Source organism: Lepidochelys olivacea (assembly GCF_965140295.1).
Source record: "Lepidochelys olivacea isolate rLepOli2 genome assembly, chromosome: 15".
In the NCBI taxonomy this organism is placed as follows: domain Eukaryota; kingdom Metazoa; phylum Chordata; order Testudines; family Cheloniidae; genus Lepidochelys; species Lepidochelys olivacea.
This window is the reverse complement of record NC_140425.1, coordinates 8,644,551-8,663,873: the sequence shown is the minus strand read 5'-3', so window position 1 is coordinate 8,663,873 and position 19,323 is coordinate 8,644,551. Positions and strand designations below refer to the sequence as shown.

Below are 19,323 nucleotides of genomic sequence, written 5' to 3'. Positions count from 1 at the left end.
GTGTGTAAAGGGTGTCTGCTCTTGCAGTAGCCCAGCTGGGCAAAAGGAATGTGGGGGCTCGTGCTGCTATGGGCCATTTGCCCTGCTGGGGAAAAGGGGGGTGTGTGCATGTGCAATATCTGATGCCCATCTCTCTCCTCTCTGGCAGTAAAGAAGAGCCCCAGAGAAAAGGCAGCTGCCAGGCCAGAGCTCTCTGATATGGACTACCTGAAATCTAAAGTGGTGAAAGATTCCTCGTCTTCCTCATCCGAGGAGGAGAGTGAGGAGGACCAGCTGGACAGCGAGCAGCGTGAAGGGGGAAGCGAGGATGAGGAGAAGCCCAGCAGCTTGGAAACTATCGGTGCCCAGGTGCAAAAAGGGGCAGAGCTGGCAGGACATAGCAAAGGGCAGGGGACAGTGGTGGAGAGGAAGAAGACGAAAGGAGCAAAATTGGAGGTATAACCTAATTAGAGATGGGCCTGAATTGTAACCGTGGGTGCCAGCTCCCCTGCAGTTTGGGTCTGGATATGAACTTGGCAGCTGCAGTCCATCTCCGTTCCTACGGGGAGAGATTTCCAAATCTAAAGGTCTGTGTCCTCCTGTCCCTCCCATAACACTGGGTTTGCAATGAATAATCACTATATCTATTCTAAATAGATATATTTGTAAGAGAGGGAGGATGGCCCGGTGACTAGGGACTTGGGAGACATGGGTTCACGTGCCTTCTCTACATGGGATGCTGCCGGGAAACACAGGCATGAACGGGGACATCACAGGGAGAGGTGAGCAAGGTCCCCGTTCATTTGAGAAATCTCATAAAGGCAAGCACCAGAGTTGCAGCCATTCGAGATGCAGCAGACGCAAAGTTTTGGGCCTGCGCCTGATTTTAGGCAAACCCGGATATAACACAGGGCATGGACTGTTTGTGTTTTGGGTTCAGTTCCCTTTTGTGCCACCAACTTCCTGTGCAAACTTGGGCAAGTCACTTAGTGTGTCTGGCTCAGTTCCTCTGCTGTACAATGGGGATAATAGTTGCCTACCTCACGGGGGTATTATGAGGTGCTCTGACAGTACAGTGGTGGGGGCCATATAAATACCTAGGCTTTTGTTTTGTATGTCTCCTTGTTTAGCGTTTTGTTTCAGAGGGGCAGTTTTCCATAGTGCTGTCTCAAAATCAGTCCCCTGGGTGATCAAGTTGTGGGACACCACATGGAGAAATGTGAAAGCAGATTAAATTATTTGACCATTGAAGGGACTGTAATGGTACGTTCCCTTACTGTTACATCCTTAGACACACATTAGGCTGGGTCAGATACTCTGAAATCTTTGTGGATGTAGTTGGAGCCATCTTACCAGCTGCCCTTGTCTAGTATGCCTTGTTAGTCACAGGATGCCCAGGGCATTGTACTAGTAAATGGGAATATGTACAGGATTACTGCCCTTAGTACTGATTAATCCTGTGTTTTACTATCTCACCCAGGTTACACTGTAACTGACTAGATATGCTAATCAAAACTTTGAAAAGTGACTAGAGATTTTGGGTGCCCAACTTGACAGACCTTGAAGAGGCCTAAATTTTAGAGGATGGGTGCTTGGTGCCCTCCAAAATTTGGAGCCCTTTAAGATGTCTCAGGTTGGCCCCGCGGAATCACCAGCTGTTTTATGAACACTGTGGCACCTATGACTTTCCCTGACTGTGGGGGCTCAGTCTCTACGTACCTGAGCAAGGAACAGGCAGAAACTGGGAACTTGTTATACGCATGCAGGCTCAGCCCTTTGACCTTAAATAAGGCAGGAATCTCATGGAGTAACTGAGAGCTGCAGGCCAAACTAGGGCAGATGCTATATGTGGGATCTGTTAGACCCACTGGAGGGCTGAAACCTCGAGGCTGTCTAAGGCAGGGCTTGAATAACCTACTGGCCTGCCAACTAGCCACATCTTCTTGTCAGAAGCTGATATAAAAGATGGGGTGGAGATCCAGGGGTAACCCATTTATGTGAATCCCAGCCCTCCCATCTCCAAGCTTCTGGGATTCCCTGATTGCTGTCCAGGGGTAGAAGGGGTGTTTGTCTTTCTTTTCCCATGTGTGCCCATCACTATAGTATTTCAGTGCCTAACTGAACCCTCTACCCCACCTCCGGCTGTTGGAAGGGCTGAAGCGCTGCCCCTCTCTGTTTCTGCTCTATCCAAGTCTCCTGACTCTGTATGTGAGGGGAGGGAGGGAGTCCTCTGTGTCTCAGTCCTTTCCACAGCCTCCTGCTTGCTGGTAAGACTAGCTCTGTGGTATCAGGCCTCTAACTCTCCCATCTTTCCTCTGTGCTGCCGGCCACGGTTGTCTCTTGGTCTGGAAACTGTTCCAGATTAAACCTCTTGCCAAGGATGACTTTTCAAATGTTGTTTCTCACTTTTTCCTCTGTCCAGCTGAAGAATGGGGCCAACCCTAATGCAGCTACCACACCGTATACAGTGAAACTGCGTGGTGCCCCTTTCAGTGTTACTGAGGTATGTGCCCTGCCATCGCAGCCTTACTGCTCCCTCGTTTAGGGCTTAAATCGTGCTTGTAACAGGGAAGAGAACGATGGTCCTTGGATTCCCAAGGTCTAGCATTCAGCAGCCAGCAACTTAAACCATCATGTATTTTGCAGGGGCTTCTAGGTATCTGCAGGCTAATGGGTTAGTTATGAGAATGGAATCTGGCTTGGTATGTTCATACTGTAGAGGGTCCCTTGGACTCTGTCTGTCCCTGACTGTGTTTATGAAAGGTTTTTGTAGTGTCTACTCAGCATTCATAACCTTTACAAAAGTAGGCCTCTGAAATCTGCCCAACTTGCTAAAATTCTTGTTTTCCTCTTTTCTATTTGCAGCAAAACGTTCGAGAATTCTTCTTGCCCTTGAAGCCAGTGGCAATCAGGATTGCAAGAAACGTACATGGGAATAAGACAGGTACTGGCTGCAGGGGTTTGTGCATTGTGGGTGCAGGAGATAGCAGAGATGTAGCTAGGAATGCTCTTTCCTGTGCCGGCCTTTGCTGTCTCCTGTACCTGTGATTCCAAATCACTATGAATTGCCTCATTGCTCATACATCAAGTTCCTTTGACTTGCTCCAATCGCCTTACCTTAGAATGGAGTTATGAGGCGTGACACTGTAAAAATGGTGCCCCTTGCCCTACAGCTCTGTTCCCTGTGTGCAATGAGCCACTTTGACTTGCTTTGCTGACCAGTGGGATTTACTGCTTTCTACAACTCCAAGCTCTGTAGAGTCAAATGGGAGATGGCTTCTGTTCTGCTTCATGCATCTTCTATAGAACTGTTAACCAAATTCCAGTTAGAGGTTCTTTACCTTGAGGTTCAGCTCTTAACCACACCTGGAACTGAGTTGGGTCATGGTTATTGGTGATGGTGCGTGGACCAGAGGGGACCCAAAATGAGTCCAGGGGTGGTAGTATATTTCCACAGTGCATTGTTTTCATAACCTTAGGGGGGTGCATCTTCTATCCTGTCATTTCGAGGTATGTTAAAGTGTATGGAACCCATGGGGTGTAGCTGCCATATCAGTTTTAGACCATTTATGTGCACACAAGCAAGAACAAAAGTCATCTTAAACAATCATTTCTCTTCAATGAAAGAGCCCTTCCTGTCTGAAATCTGATAGTTGTTTTCAGCCCAGAGTCAATTTGTAATGGGAGATAAACACGTGTCTATGGAGATCTAATACAGAAAAAGCTGGCATCATTAGGTTGTGCTTAACTGGCTAGTTAGTGCCAGTGTGCGTGTACATACAAGCATCCGTATAACCTTTGTGATGCTCAGTTGAACCTGATTTCCTTCCAGGTTACGTCTTCGTTGATTTCAGTGGCGAGGAAGAAGTACAGAAAGCCTTGAAACAAAACAAGGAATACATGGGTAAGGGCAGCTTGTAGGTCCTCGTTACCAACCCTGATGGGTCTGTAGGTGTTGTGACGCTCTGCTATAGGCCCTGTTTGCTGCTAAAGTGTCAAGTGGATTCTGGTCTGTCTCTTAATTTTGCTCTGGCAGGAAATGATGTTGATCATGGTCGTGGGCCAAAAACAAAGAGCAGCATGATCTACAACCCTGACTCTGCAAAAAAGAACAGGAGTACTTGTGGCACCTTAGAGACTAACAAATTTATTTGAGCATAAGCTTCCATTCTTATTCTTGGAATGGAATTCCATTCCATTCTTAGGGCATCCAATGAAGCGGTCTGTAGCCCACGAAAGCTTATGCTCAAATACATTTGTTAGTCTCTAAGGTGCCACAAGTATTCCTGTTCTTTTTTGCAGATACAGACTAACACAGCTGCTGCTCTGAACCCTGACTCTGTTACTCAAATTCATTAAAGAACCAAATGCTAAACTGTCGCAACCTAACCAAGTAGTATGGGGTTGGGAGAGCAGGGCGTGTCATAAATAAGCTGTTGGACTCTGGCCCAGGTTGGTATTGGCTGAAAGCTGTCGTCCTCTGCTGACTGGCTGGCCTCTGTGAACCAAGTTGGTGGATTTCAGTCCAGTAGCCACATCACAAAACCCACCCTCTCAGTTGGGAGTCTGAGCAGAGAGGTCAAGGGATTGGCAGAGTCTTGGGGAGTCTTCCCGTTCCTGCCCCAAAAGTCCCACCATGGCAATGTGAATGAAGCTTGCTGTGCGGCAGCCTATGCTGTATCTGTATTTCTGGCTGTATGGCGAGCTCTGACCTGTCCGTGTAGCACCTTTCACCCGCACTAACCCTCCTGCAAGAAACCTTCTGGGGAGCAGTCGTGATCTTGGGATCTCTGCTGTATAGGCCAAATGCCACAAGCTTGCTCTCAAAGTCACTTATCTGGTATCTTCAAAAACTTCAGTGCTCTATGATCAGAAGCAGTGGGCAAGAAATGAGGAATGCTGTCTCTCATACAAAATTACACTGAGATTGGTACCGTAGAAGCAGCTACAGTAGAACTGACTTTTAACATGCAGCTCTTTTGTAGCTTCTGGTGTTAGGCCAAAGCTCCATTATGCACTTGGGAGAAGTGTCTTGGTCTTTCCATTTGTCTTAAACCTAAAAACAATGATTTAAATGTGGCTGGGATGGCACAGTGGGTTAGTGCTGGAGCCCTGTGTTCAAATCCTGCTCTTATCCCAGTCCTCAATGAAAGCTGGTCCTATATTGCAAAACCATTATTGTGTGGAAGCAATAGGACTGGAATGGGGAGGGGTCGTGAGAACTGGAATGCGCTGCCCTGACTCTGTGAGGTGTCTAGCCAGTGGTGTTGCTCTCATTTTGATGAGCACCATGCTTTCCCCAAAACATCATTAACGTTCTTCTCACAGAGATGGGGTGGGCTGCATTCATGGGCGTGTGGGGGGTGGTATTCCACAGGAGGTCAGTGGAGTTTTGCCAGCTTACATTGTCAGTAAATTTGGCCCAGTATCTTTAGAAATGACCATATATTTTAATTATCTAGGCTCAGGTCTGGTTGAGGCCTTTGGAAGTGCCTGAGATGTAAGGTTCCCCCTGTGTTGTGTGTGGCAGGTGGGCGCTACATTGAGGTGTTCCGAGAGGAGCGTGGGCTGAAGATGAAGCTCACCCGGAAGGGTGAAGACCAGCCCTGGCAAAGGAGGAAGAAGGACGATGAGGAAGAGGAGGACCTCTCTGAGTCAGGAAGGCTCTTTGTCAGGAATCTCCCTTACACTAGCACTGAGGAGGACTTGGAGCAAATATTTTCCAAATATGGTAGGGAATGGAGCTCCAATCAGCTTCCTGTTTCCCCCCAGAAATCTGAGGGTTAATTACCTTGCCTGGCTGTAAATGCTCATTTGGATGCCAGGGAAAGAGAAGGCTGTGGCACTCTTAGCCTGCAGATGCCCAGATACAAAGGGATGGGCACCATTTTAAAACTAAATCTTTACAACTGGAACCCATTTCAAAACTCATGGTCATGTTTGACCTCCTGGTTTGCAATCTCTGTATGGAGGCCAGCTATAGAGGAGGCCAGCTTGGCTGAATTCCCTTCCACCTCCAGGACATCTCCTAGCTCAGGGCTGAGTAGGATTTATGGAGCCCCAGTGTGCCACTGGAAGAGAAAAGCCTGGGTGGTGAACTGCCTCCCCTTCTGGCCCCAGATAGATCTGGCTGGCTTGTTTCCCTGCAGAAAAATGACTTTCTGAAGGGGAAACAAAGGGAAGCCACAAGAGCTGTCATGCGACTTTTTCCGGCCATATGTTTTGGGTGCCCAGGGCAGCCGACAGAGAGGTAAATCACTGTGGGGCAGGAGGCGGGACTGGGGAAGACCCGGCTGGTGGCTCCAACCCTGCGCTGGGCTCCGCTGCTAGACTGGGCTGGGGAGGACAGGACTTCCTCTTCCCCTGCATGGCATCCGGGGCTGGGTCAGACCCACCCCCAGATTTCTCCCCTGGTTGCAGGAAGCTCTGCAAACTCTTCCCCCCACCCCCACCCCTTCCTGCACCCATCACGCCTCAGCTGCAGTGGGGAGGATCCCTGTACAGGGAGCTGCACCCGCATCTGCCCAACCCCTGTGCATCCAGACCCCTTCATACCCAGACCCTCCTGCTAAGCCTCACCACCCCTGAGCCCCACTCCCCCTGCACCCACACCCCTACCCCACTGAGCCCCAACCAGTTGCACCTGGATCCGCACCCCACTGAATCCTACTCCCCCAGCATCTGGACCCCCCACTGAGCCCCCCATACCCAGACCTCTCTGCCGAGCCCTATCCCCCCTACACCTAGAGCACCCTTCCCAAACACCTTAGAATCATAGAATATCAGGGTTGGAAGGGACCCCAGAAGGTCATCTAGTCCAACCCCCTGCTCGAAGCAGGACCAATTCCCAGTTAAATCATCCCAGCCAGGGCTTTGTCAAGCCTGACCTTAAAAACCTCTAAGGAAGGAGATTCTACCACCTCCCTAGGTAACGCATTCCAGTGTTTCACCACCCTCTTAGTGAAAAAGTTTTTCCTAATATCCAATCTAAACCTCCCCCACTGCAACTTGAGACCATTACTCCTCGTTCTGTCATCTGCTACCATTGAGAACAGTCTAGAGCCATCCTCTTTGGAACCCCCTTTCAGGTAGTTGAAAGCAGCTATCAAATCCCCCCTCATTCTTCTCTTCTGCAGGCTAAACAATCCCAGCTCCCTCAGCCTCTCCTCATAGCTCATGTGTTCCAGTCCCCTAATCATTTTTGTTGCCCTTCGCTGGACTCTCTCCAATTTATCCACATCCTTCTTGAAGTGTGGGGCCCAAAACTGGACACAGTACTCCAGATGAGGCCTCACCAATGTCGAATAGAGGAGAACGATCACGTCCCTCGATCTGCTCGCTATGCCCCTACTTATACATCCCAAAATGCCATTGGCCTTCTTGGCAACAAGGACACACTGCTGACTCATATCCAGCTTCTCGTCCACTGTCACCCCTAGGTCCTTTTCCGCAGAACTGCTGCCTAGCCATTCGGACCCTAGTCTGTAGCTGTGCATTGGGTTCTTCCGTCCTAAGTGCAGGACCCTGCACTTATCCTTATTGAACCTCATCAGATTTCTTTTGGCCCAATCCTCCAATTTTTCTAGGTCCTTCTGTATCCTATCCTTCCCCTCCAGCGTATCTACCACTCCTCCCAGTTTAGTACTCTCCCCTCCAGCGTATCTACCACTCCTCCCAGGTCCTTCACCTGGACCCTCCAGCAGAGTCCCATTACCATTGCAACCAAAAAAACACAACAAGCCCCTGTGTATCCAGGTCCCCCCCCTACCTCCACACTCGGATCCCCCACTGAGCCGCCTGTACCCAGATTGCCCCACACAGAACCATCTCAACCTACACCTGGATCCCCCCCTACTAAGTCCCTCCACACTTGGATCCTGCCTTGCTGAGCCTGCCTGCCCACACTTGGATCCTGCCTGCCTGCCTGGTGCGCCTCGCAAGGAGGGGCAGGGCCCTGGGGTGTTTCTGGGGCAGGTCTGGTCCTTGCACTATGTCGGTTGGGTGCAGCCTCACTGCTGAGTCCGTGTCTTGGGAGAGTGGGGGTGGAGATGTACAGTGATCTCCCACCTCTGTGCAGCTGGTGGCCTGTGCTCCCCAATGCCATGCTGGAGCCTCCACATTTATTTGACAAATAATTTGCAGAATTTTAAAATATTGTGTGCAGAATTTTTAATTTTTGACACAGAATACCCTCAGGAGTAGGATGTGGGGGAAGTTGGTATTAGGGTTGGTATTACTGTACCAACTTGGTAAATAAAGGTTTCGGTATCCATGAGGACAACCCTTGAGTAGGCCCAGATTCTCTCCTTGCATGTGCTAAGCTGACCCAACGCTCATGGCTTCGTTCCATCAGCTGGGCTCCTACAGAAGACACCAGCTCAGAACCCTGCTCTGCAGTGCCTGAGAAGGGAGTATATGTCATGGAAAGGATTTGCCTTTTGCAGGTCCCCTGTCAGAGATCCATTTCCCCATAGACAGTCTGACCAAGAAACCCAAGGGATTTGCCTTCATCACCTACATGATCCCTGAGCATGCTGTGAAGGCCTTCGCAGAAGTGGATGGGCAGGTGTTTCAGGTACAGTGACTCTAACTCGCCTGCATGGTTAGGTTGAGGGGGAGGGGATGTTCGATCATAGGGATTATTGCCAGAAGGTCAAATGCTTATGGTGGTCCCACTGTGCACTACTAATTGGGATGCCTGATGTCCTCAGTGCATTGAGGAATAGAGTGCTGTTAAGATGGGAAGTGCTAGGCCAGCGGTGTAGCAGCACCAGTTTGCGTGGGCCAGTGGGTTCAGAAAACTCCAGGCTGCTCTTAGCACGGTGCCATGCAGAGATCACCAAAGGGAAAGAGTTTGGAGTTTGTTGATCTTTCAAACTCCCTGTTGGGCTGCTCTGGTGAGTTGCTTTGATGCCAGCCTGGAGCAGCAGAGGAGAAGGAGGTCCTCTCAGGTCAGGTTGAAAGGCCATTGTGGGAGGAAGTTGCATGGCAGTGCTGCACTGACGGTAGTTCATCTTACCTTGAGGCAGCGAGACTTTCTTTTGTGAATGTGGATTCAGAGGCATTAGGTCCTATACTCTCTGTCTCCTAGGGCAGGATGCTGCATGTGTTACCTTCCACCATAAAGAAGGAAGAAGGGGAGAACCTAGATGCTGAAGGATCCTCTTCCTACAAGAAGCAGAAGGAGTCCAAGGACAAAGCAAACAGTGCCAGGTACAGAGGGGGGCAGTGTCACACAGCAGGATCCTTTTGTTTTAATATGGCACTAACTGCAGAATTCCCCTTTGGGACCAGACTTGAAATGTGTGCGGCTTCTTTAGGGGGTGTATTAAGGAACAGGGCCAGTCAAATTACTGTTACGTTGCCCCTTCCTTGGCTCTAATGTCCTGGCATCTTCTCTCTTTCTGTCCTCGGCTCATCCAAAGAACCGGGATCTTTTTTTGGCTCATCCAGGTTGCCTTACCAGATCAATCCTTCTAATCCAGTATCCTAACTTCAGCAGTGGCAGGCTAAACAGAGCCCAGCCAATGCTCTGTAACTGTTTAGGAGTGAAGAATGTCCTATTCCACTGAAATGCAGCCTCTCTGTTTTCTCTCCCACTACTTACAACCCACTTGCTCCCCCATCCTCCTCTACCCTTCCTCCCATTCAGTTTGTGATCCTTGTTGGCCCGCTGAGTGTATCTTTTCTGTGTCGCTCTGAGGCAGATGCCAGTTGGAAGGTGTGAACAATCTTACGATTTAGGCCTCATTTTATTTTCTCTTCCTCCCCCTCTAGCTCTCACAACTGGAACGCACTGTTCATGGGCACGAATGCTGTGGCGGATGCAATCGCACAGAAGTACAATGCCACCAAGAGCCAAGTGCTTGATCATGTGAGTTGGATTCTAGCTGGGAAGCATCGTTTCAGTCCATGGATGGAAGCGTGTGGGCCTGCAGCTTAAAGGCTGCTGCTTTGGGTGTCTTTCTTAGAAGGCTCTTAGCACGCTTCTTGGTACCATGAACTAAGTTTCCCTTAGTACATGTGTGCATGGAATGGCTCTTAACTCAGCACTAACAGCTAGATGTGGGCGGTATCTGGGAGTTCATCTGAATGGGGGGTCACTTGCAGAGTGCTAAATGAAATACAAGGTATATCCAGGCACCTGGGTCATCCAAGGCAGCTCTTTTTACTTAGCAGTTCCTGATGTTCCTTCCTGTTCTCTGGCGCGGGGGTTTCAGTAGCGCTCAGCATTGGCCTAACGCTGCTCCCATTGAAGCCAATGGGAGTTTTCATTGAGGTCGATGGGAAGCCAAGTTAGGGGGATGCTTGGTGCTTTTGAAAATCCCGCTGTGAGTGATAAGCGGGAGGCTGCAGCAGGGCGCCAGGCGGGTCCCATTGGTGAACAGGGGTAACAGGCAAACTTGGGCCAGGTGGATCAGACTCTGGTTCAGGAAGCAGGAGCCCCCTCTCTCAAGCAGGTAGCATGTGGTTTCTACCCTCATCTCTAGGCTAAATGAGGACATATTGGGGAGGAGTTAATGAGTCTTACATTGGGTGTCTCAGGCTTTAAAAGGAGCAAGTATGTTTCACAAAAATCATTCCTGGCTCTGCCTGCATAATTGGAGCAGTATTCACATGTGCCAGCCTTTCACCTCGGAAGAGCTGCATTATTATAGTCCACTGAGATCAGCAGTGACATGCGTGTGAAGTATCCACCTCATTACTATGGACCAGTGGTACCAAACACCCAGTGGCTGGGCTGGGTCTGATCCCTGTATGCACATTGTCCAAACCACGTGACTTGCATTCTGGAGAATCTGACTGCTTTTATTTAATACACAAGTAGCTCCTAGCTCTTGTGTGAAGAAAGCCTGTTGGATGTGATTGATGTAATGTTGGTTTAGGCAGCATGGCACAGATTTGAAGGTGTGCCTTGCTCAAGTCACTATAGTCACGTGTTAACTCTGAAACCTAACGAGAGATCAAAGGGCAGATATTCAGATAATTTAAGTGCACAAGTATAGTAGAATCTATGTTTGAACTAATTGAGGGTTGAGGAATTCATAAAACTGAAGCTCTCAGTTACAGTTCGTACAGTACATAGGTTGTGGTGTGGCACACTGCATCACTTGTTCAAAGCACTTCAAAGCAATTTTCAGTGCACTGAAGGCATCAGAATGTGAGGGGATGTCGACTTGTTCTTCATTAACATCACTTTTGTTGTGTGATAATTTTTTTGTTTGTTTTTTGTTTCCCTTGTGGGGAGAACATGGTTCCTACAACTGGTCATTCGTAACACTGGTGTTCATAAAATCCACGCTGTACTGTCTGTGCCTAATTTGCTTCACAATTACTGCAGTTGTGTGCTCAAAACTACACACAACTGGTCAAGTAGACACCAGCTGAAATAGCTGTGGTCCTAAAACTACCCTGCATAACACTTCACTGCTGCATTCAGCACCATTCTTTTCACTAGCTGAAGATTCAGTCATGCCCTCAGTTACAAGGGGTGGAGTTCCCATGGGAGTTACATATGCATAACAGCTGGAATTTGGACCTAAAAGCTTAGATATGGCCTACGAGTCATCAGCTAACCTCAGGGTGACGTTCTGGCTTGACTGAAGTCAACGGAGCCAAGATCTCACCCTCTGTCTGTATGCAAACCTCCAGTTAGGCCAGAGTCTGAGTGGTGTGGGTGTTACTCTGGTTTAGGCCTGTTGTTACCAGCGTAGTTTATGCTCCTGACTTTGTCACTCTTTGGATTTAACCACTGTTGCTCTCATTTGCAGGAAGGCAAAGGCAGCGTGGCCGTGAGGGTAGCTCTGGGCGAAACCCAGCTAGTCCAGGACGTCCGCCAGTTCCTGATCGACAATGGAGTCAGCCTGGATTCCTTCAGTCAGGTGAGGCACTTCAGTAGCTCCGGCTCAGCAGAAACCCTGCTCGCTGCAGCAGCAGATGGCTTATTTCTTCTCACCTTAGTGTCTGGGTGTTCAGGAGAGAGTGATGCAGGCTGATAGTGTGGGGGTGCTCTCTATGTCAGGGTGGGTCACTCATCTATAAATACTTGAACGGTGAACAGCAGAGAGAATGGTCTGTAAGTTAGCAGTCTGCTCCTGGCTTAGTGGGCAAGTTGGGTGCTATGAGGATTGGGAACATTGGCCTTTCAGCTCTCTTGATCACGTGGTGCGCAACACACACGAAACTTGAGGCTCTTTTCACGCTTGTCATCCCATTGGTTCCTGGTGCTTAGTCCTTACAGTGCCATGGCTGGATGCAGAGGAAAACCTTAAACCTTGGAGTCGGTGGCATTAGGATTTGGGATGTTTCTTCTCCAGCTGCCAGGGAAGGTGAACACATTTGACCTGGCTCCTTTCACCCTCTTACTTATTTGCAGCCATCTGTCTCTAGAAATCCCCCTTCAGGGCTTTTCAGTCTGCTTGTGTTCTCCTCTTGGAGGTCTGCAGATCCATCAGAAGCCTCAGGTCAATCTCAACGAGATTCTGAGAAGCTTGAGTATAAAAATGTGAACTACAAAGTCCCTACTCCATTTTTTCCCCCCGGTTTTCCATTTCACAAATATGGATTTTTTGTTTTATTTTTTTTTGGGGGGGGGGCAGTTTTGAGTAGAGTAGTAAAAGCTATGTCTGAAATCGGTGCTAGGCTAGAAGAACTTGCACGGCATCTTTGCATGCTAACCATCCCTGTGCACAGACCTCCTCAGCACAGCTCTGGGGATGGGATTTGCTGGCTGACGGCTGATGCAGGACCAGCTGAATGATCACAGCTCATTAATAGTTCTCATCCTTCCGTCCCAGCCCTTAATATTCATGTGTAAGTGTTAATACATAACCCTAAATTGACTTATTTATCTTCTCCCCACCCAAGTATCTCAAATGATGGGGGTTTGATCCTGATCCCCTCAACTCTCATTGAAGTCAGTTGCTGAGATTGCTCAGCACCTTACAGGACTGAACCCTAAATGTGCAGGAGTAGATTCACCCACCACAGAAATGTGCCCAGCCTGGAGTGGGACATGGCAGCTGTTTGAATGCACGCAGCAATACGAAGCTAGCTGAACTGAAAATGGAGAACAGCAGTGTGTGTGGATGTATTGTATGTTGGGAACTGATGCCTGGCCCCGTGAGTGAATGGAGTTTGTCCACTGGGGCTGCATTTCAAATGGCAGGAAGGGAATTTTACACAGCTCTTTGTGGGTTTGCAGTGTATCCTGGAAGCATATAAAATGGAGCAGGGGGACCCCCAAAGTCTCAGACCCCTTATAAGAATCCTCCTCTGTATTTTTCTCCCCACACACACACACCTTTTCAGGCTGCTGGAGAGCGGAGTAAAACTGTGATCCTAGTTAAGAATCTCCCTGCCGGCACTAAAGTGGTGGAGCTGGAGGAGGTCTTTGGCCCATATGGCAGCCTCGGGCGAGTGCTGCTCCCGGAAGGAGGGATCACAGCCATTGTGGAATTCTTGGAGCCCACGGAGGCCAAGCGAGCCTTCACCAAGCTGGCCTACTCCAAGGTAAGCATGAGGATGGCAACATGTGTCGTCTAATGTGGAAATCTCACTTCGGGAGAGGAGATCCAGGCTAGGCAGGCTAATGCAAATCTGCCCTCTTCTCTGTCCCAGTGTTGGCACTTTGAGAAGCCAGGTAGGAATAATTTGATCAGGTATCAATATCTTAAAACCTCAGATGTAATCATTAGTAATCAAATTCAAATTCAAAAGGGTGCAAGTTCTTGCTTAATGTGGAGGGGCTGAAAGAAGCAATCTCTAGAAGTGGGGAGAAGGTCAGGGCATTTTTAGGAGAATAAAATCCCCCCATGTTGCTATTTCCTGGTCCTTCAGTGTCATTCAAACTCAGCCCTAGAGAATGCTCCTGAACCCCCAGTGAGAACACGCCCTGAAGGGAGAGCATGCAGCTGTGGCTTTTAACCTCCAGACAGCTCCCATCTCCTGTAATATGTCCCTTGAGAAGGTAGAGCTGAGATTTGAACCTATGTTCTCCTCCACCCCCTCGCATCTGCAAAGTCACTTCTCCCCTGCCTTGTAGCCATCCCTTGTATCTGTCACCCTTGCAGTTTCAGCACGTCCCTCTGTATCTCGAGTGGGCTCCCATGGGTGTCTTTTCCTGCCGACCCCCTGAGAAGAAGCAGGCTGAGATTCCAGAAGAGGAAGGAGAAGCAAGGCTGGGAACTGGTAAGAATTTTTATTTGGGGGAGGAGGTATTTACTGTAGTGTGTGTGACCCTGTTTTTCCTGTAGAGCAGTGACCATGCTGTTCTTGTCCTAAATGGATGAGAACCTCTGCCTTACTTGAAGTCCCCTCTTGAAGTTGCTTTGAGGATCGTGTGTCTAGAGATGAGCAGAGTTTCTCTTCCCCCATCATTCTGCAGAGCACTTGACTGCTGACCTGGGAAAGCAGATGTCTCTAGACCTAAGCGGTACAGCAGTGCACTTGCTTGCTGTTGCCATTCTCTCCCTTTGGGTTTTTGGAAGCCAGTGCTGGTGTTAGAAATGGGGCTAAGATTTGGTGCGGTATCGGGGTTCAATTGGTAGCATATGTGAGGTCAGTGGGGTGAATAGAGCTAAGATATTAAGCAGTGTGGGAGAATGATTGTGGCTCAGAAATGCAGGGGCAGCGTTATTCATTTGTATTACTATAGTACCCAGGGGCCCTCAATATAGACCAAGACCCCATTGTGCTAGGCGCTGTAGAAGCGCACAACAAAAATACAGTTCCTTACATAAGCGGCTTACAATTGAAGTACATCATAAGAGGCAACGGATGGCTATTGACATGCCGAGGAGTACAAGTGAACGATGAGACAGTATTGGGCTGCGTGAGAGGTAGAGATCTGTGCACACCAACAGCCTGCCCGTTGCCATATTTTGCGTAGGCATCCTGACAGAGGAGGGGTCTGGAGGAGGGTAATGAGGTAGGTGTGCCAATGTTTATGGGCAGCGCCTCCCAAGCGTATGGAATAATGCAGGAGAAAGCACGGAGGGGGTTGAAAATTTAAAAAGTGGGCAGTGGAGGATGACCTCATGGGCTGAATGTCGCCATCTCAACAGCAAATGAGACCCTATGACGGGCCTTGAAAGTGAGTACAATTGGCTTATCTTTGATGCAACGGAGAAGGGGGAGCCAGTGGAAGGGTGCAAAGAGGGCTGACACAGTCAAAGTGATGGGGTAGGGAAATGATCTTTGCAGCCGCATTCTGAATGGCCGCGAGCAGGGATTTGTCAAGGCCAGAGAAGGATGTTCTAGGAATCGAGCCGTGAAGTGATGAGAATTTTGTTGCTGTGTGCATGGATAAGAGGGGCTGTATCGTAGAGGTGTTATGCCCAAAGAATTGGCAAGATTTAGATGCAGCCTGGATGCGAGGACTTAGAGAGAGGTCCGAGTCAAAGATGACACTCAGGTTGCAGGTCTGAATGGTGGTATCCAGTCGTTAACAAAGGAGGTAATGGGGAGGGCTTGCAGGGGAAGATTAGGAGCTCGGGTTTAGCCATGTTTAGTTTGAGCTGGTGTCTAGAGATTCATAGAATCATAGAATATCAGGTTGGAAGGGAGGTCATCTAGTCCAACCCCCTGCTCAAAGCAGGACCAATCCCCAGTTTTTGCCCCAGATCCCTAAATGGTCCCCTCAAGGATTGAACTCACAACCCTGGGTTTAGCAGGCCAATGCTCAAACCACTGAGCTATCCCACCATGAGGCAGCGTCAATGACAGGCTGAGTTTTTAGTCTGGACAGGAGACAGGTCTGGAGTGAAGAGGTGAATCTGAGTTGTCAGCACAGAGGTAGTCATTGAATTTGTGTTTGTCAGTGACGTTACCCAGAGATGAGGTGCAGAGAGAGAGGAGAAGAGGACCAAAGACAGAGCCCTAAAGAACCTCCACAGGGAGTTGAAGGGTGGATGAGGAGGATCCCCCGAGGAACACACTGAAGGAGCAATTAGAGATGTAGGAGCGGACAGAGTCACGGAAGCCAAGGGAGGACAGGACTTGAAGAAGAGCACAGATGACTGTATCAGAGATGGCCAACAGGTCAAGAAGGATGAGGATGGAATATTTGATAGAATAGAGAAGGGGGAACTAAAGAAGAGATGCAAAGAAAATTGTTTGCTTAGACTTTCCCCTTATTCGCCCTTAATGCAAATGCAGTGTGGACCAAGAAAATATGCATCTTTCTTGGGTGCAATAGTTTTTATGCTTCATGTGCTTTAGTATCAGTACTGGTTCCAAAAATATGCAGATTCCTTTGTTGAAGGAGGGTGATTTGAGGAGTTTCAGGAAAACTAGGCAGATGAGATTAAAGCCAGGCCAAAAAAGGCAGGAAGTGTCCGGCTGAAGGCCTTTTTTCCTGCCCCTGAAACACACACATGGCTAGAAGATGGCACTCATGACCAGGGCCGAACAAGGTAGCAATTGTGCTAGTCTCATTGCCACTCTCAGCTTTGTGTCCATGAAGCCCAGCCAGTGGGAGAACTTTGAAACCAGTGAATGTTTATGGCTTTGTGCGAGGATCTATGGTGGCTTCTGTTGGAGCTTCTGATCTTGAGCCTTCAGCAGCTCCACTGCCCCAAAAGAGAGAACTGTAGCAACTCCTCACTTTCAACACGTTGGAGTTAGGACGTCAGGGGGAACGCAGGGCACATTCAGTGCCTTGAGACGCTCAGGATTGTTCCTGATACAGTAGTTTCTGGTGCTCAGTGTAGTCCATTTTTAAAAGTCTTGGTGGATGGGACTAACTCCACTTCTAGTGGAGATGATCACACCGTCTAAGATCTTGCCATTAGGAGACGCACTCCTGAGATTGTCAAATCTGGTGACTTGAGAGTTGGCCTCACTGGCGCTTAGATACTGAAGTGACAGCTGATGGGTAATATTTCTGCTTTAGAAAGGGTATTATGATGAACATTATTATAGCCCAGACCTGAAGAAGAGCTCTGTGTAGCTCAGAAGCTCATCTCTCTCACCAGCAGAAGTTGGTCCAGTAAAAGATGTTATCTCAGCCATCTCATGTCTCAGTTATTCCAAGAGGCAGCATAAATAGCTTACAGGGACTGTACAAGCCACCACCCCGACTAGAGAGTTCTCTCCATGTGCATAATTGGTATAAATGGAGACTGAGCTCTATAAAGAGGGTAGGAGAAGCAGTCCCAGAACAAAAGGACGAGCAAGGCCAATCTGCTGCTGTTACTTAACATGCAGCAGTGCCAGTAGGTCTCAACCAGGTCAGGTCCCCATTGTGCCAGGTGCTGTGTGAACACACAGCAATTACAGTCCCTGCCCCAGAGAGCTTAGTCTGAAAGGCAAGACCGATGAGGTGGATGAGAGGAATGGTTTGGGGGTGGGGGGAAGGATGAGATCGTGGTTACAGCATCTGACTAGGACTTGGGAGAGCTGAGTTCAATTCCTGACTCTGCCACAGCCTGCCTGGATGAGTCACTGAATCCACCCGGTGCCTCAGTTTCCCCATCGTAAATTGGGGGCAGTGCTTTCCTACCCCACAGAGATGTTGAGGAAAAAATCCTTCAGTGAGTTCGGGGTGATTGGATACCATGGTGATGAGGGCCCTATCAGTACTGAGATAGGAAGGATGAAGTAACACCAACAGTAGCTGTGATGGGGTACTTTAGTATCGACAACATGACATGGAAGCAGATTGACCCCTCCCCCAAACTTTATAACAAAGCCAGTTATTGACAGAATTTCCCCATCAGAGGGAGGGGAGTGACACAGCTGCCTGTCCACATGTGTTACATGGTGCCCTCCTGTAAGGGTCTAAAGAGCCTAATTGAAGGGCCAGGCCTGAGGATCCCAGCTCTAATTGAACAAAGGAAGGTAGCACCAGGCAGCAGGGCCCAGACCAGCTGATTGCCTGGCTGGCAGGTCGTGGAGCAGCGTGTGCATTTGTGTGCTTGCCTGTGTTAATTTCAAGCCCCACTGCACGCCTTGTGTGGGTGAATTCCCACTGCTCTTATGGTAAGGACATGACCTTTTTTATGTCTTTCCCCTCTCCATCCCTGGGGCTTTTTAGCATTGCTCTTGCATATTTGGGGCCTTAAACACTTTTAAAACCAGTACGGAAGGAGGTTGGATAGCTGAGGTTTTATTATTTGTAATTTTTTTTCCCCCTGGAAGCCTTTTCAAGACGATCAGGGAGGTGGAGGGAGCCGATGAAAAGCTTTTCCCATTCCAGGTACTGGGGGAGGGACAAAGATAGGGGCAGCTGTTTTATCTCCCCATAACCGAGACCCTCACCTCCAGATAAAGGGCTTTAAGCACAGGAGCTCCTGGAAAGCTGCTTCAGTTTGATAATGGTCTTTGCTGTCAGCCTTTGGCACCATACGCCTGGGGAAAGGTGTGGGAGGGAGGCAGCAGTAAATTCCTTAGTCTGATTACAACAGAGCCCCATGTGACTGTTGTGCTAACTGCAGATGGAGGCATCTTTCCCCTCTTCCAACCCATTTGTCTTCAAAACCAGTGAATTTTCTACGGAAGTTTGCTGATTTCCAGCAATTGCTAAAAGGTTCTCTTGCAATTAAGGGTGAAAGTGCTTGGCCAAAAGAAAAAAAACTTGAAACATTTTTTTCAGGGCAGAAGAAATTTACAGTTGATCACTTGTTTCTGTGACTTGTGTCTGGTTCTGAAAAGCTTTTTAACCAAAGCAGGGATCTGGGTACACTTCGGAACCAACCCAGCTCATGGCACTGTTGTCTCAGCAGAACATGCCTATTCAACAGAATAGCAGATGATCAGCACAATACTCAGTACGAAGGGTAGATGCAATAGGAAGGCCAAGCTAGTCGTACGTCTTTGGCACCAATTACGCCTTCCGACACCTCTCCAGTGGATTGGGTCAGATCCTGCTCCTCTTGGAGACAATAAAAAACTCCAACCACCTCCCATGAACTGTAGTGGGGCGAGCTAATAAGCCTGATCCTAAGCCCTTTGCAGTCAGTGTCAAGATCCCTGTTAAGTTCAGTGTGCTTTGGATGAGGCCCAAAGGCTACAAGGGATCTCTCACACCTTCCTCTGAAGCATCTTATGCTGATCACTGAGGTGGGAGGCCAGGCTGGCTGGATGTGGTTTGGCAACTCGTGTGTATGTGGTGAGCCCTGGAGAGAGCTGTTGGTGCCCAGTGCTGGCGCATACCATGCTGGGGTGAGAGAGGGGAATTGCAGTCAGCAGTGGAGGTGCTCAGGGCAGGCCCTAAAGCTAAGGAATTAGGCTGGTTACTTAGGGAAAGCACCACATTTGGTGCTCGGATACGATGGTAGTGGAGGGCTAGGTGAGCATTTAGAGAGATTGGGGGTATAGTGATAGTTGTAAGACATGCTTCTT

At 48.9% G+C, this 19,323-nt stretch overlaps 1 protein-coding gene across 3 annotated transcripts in view; it reads left to right on the top strand.

Moving 5' to 3' along the window:
• RBM19 (RNA binding motif protein 19) overlaps nt 1-19,323 on the top strand; it is a 143,370-nt gene that overhangs the window by 18,449 nt on the left and 105,598 nt on the right. For all 3 annotated transcript variants that reach the window (XR_014714219.1, XM_084648802.1, XM_084648801.1), the window contains exons 6-16: nt 149-435; nt 2,402-2,482; nt 2,845-2,923; nt 3,812-3,883; nt 5,510-5,710; nt 8,424-8,554; nt 9,071-9,192; nt 9,757-9,853; nt 11,751-11,861; nt 13,291-13,491; nt 14,052-14,169. Coding sequence is in view for 2 of the 3 variants with exons in the window: in XM_084648802.1 (XP_084504928.1) it covers nt 149-435; nt 2,402-2,482; nt 2,845-2,923; nt 3,812-3,883; nt 5,510-5,710; nt 8,424-8,554; nt 9,071-9,192; nt 9,757-9,853; nt 11,751-11,861; nt 13,291-13,491; nt 14,052-14,169 (1,500 nt within the window). In the remaining variant the exon portion in view is untranslated. The remainder of the gene's footprint in view (nt 1-148; nt 436-2,401; nt 2,483-2,844; nt 2,924-3,811; nt 3,884-5,509; nt 5,711-8,423; nt 8,555-9,070; nt 9,193-9,756; nt 9,854-11,750; nt 11,862-13,290; nt 13,492-14,051; nt 14,170-19,323) is intronic.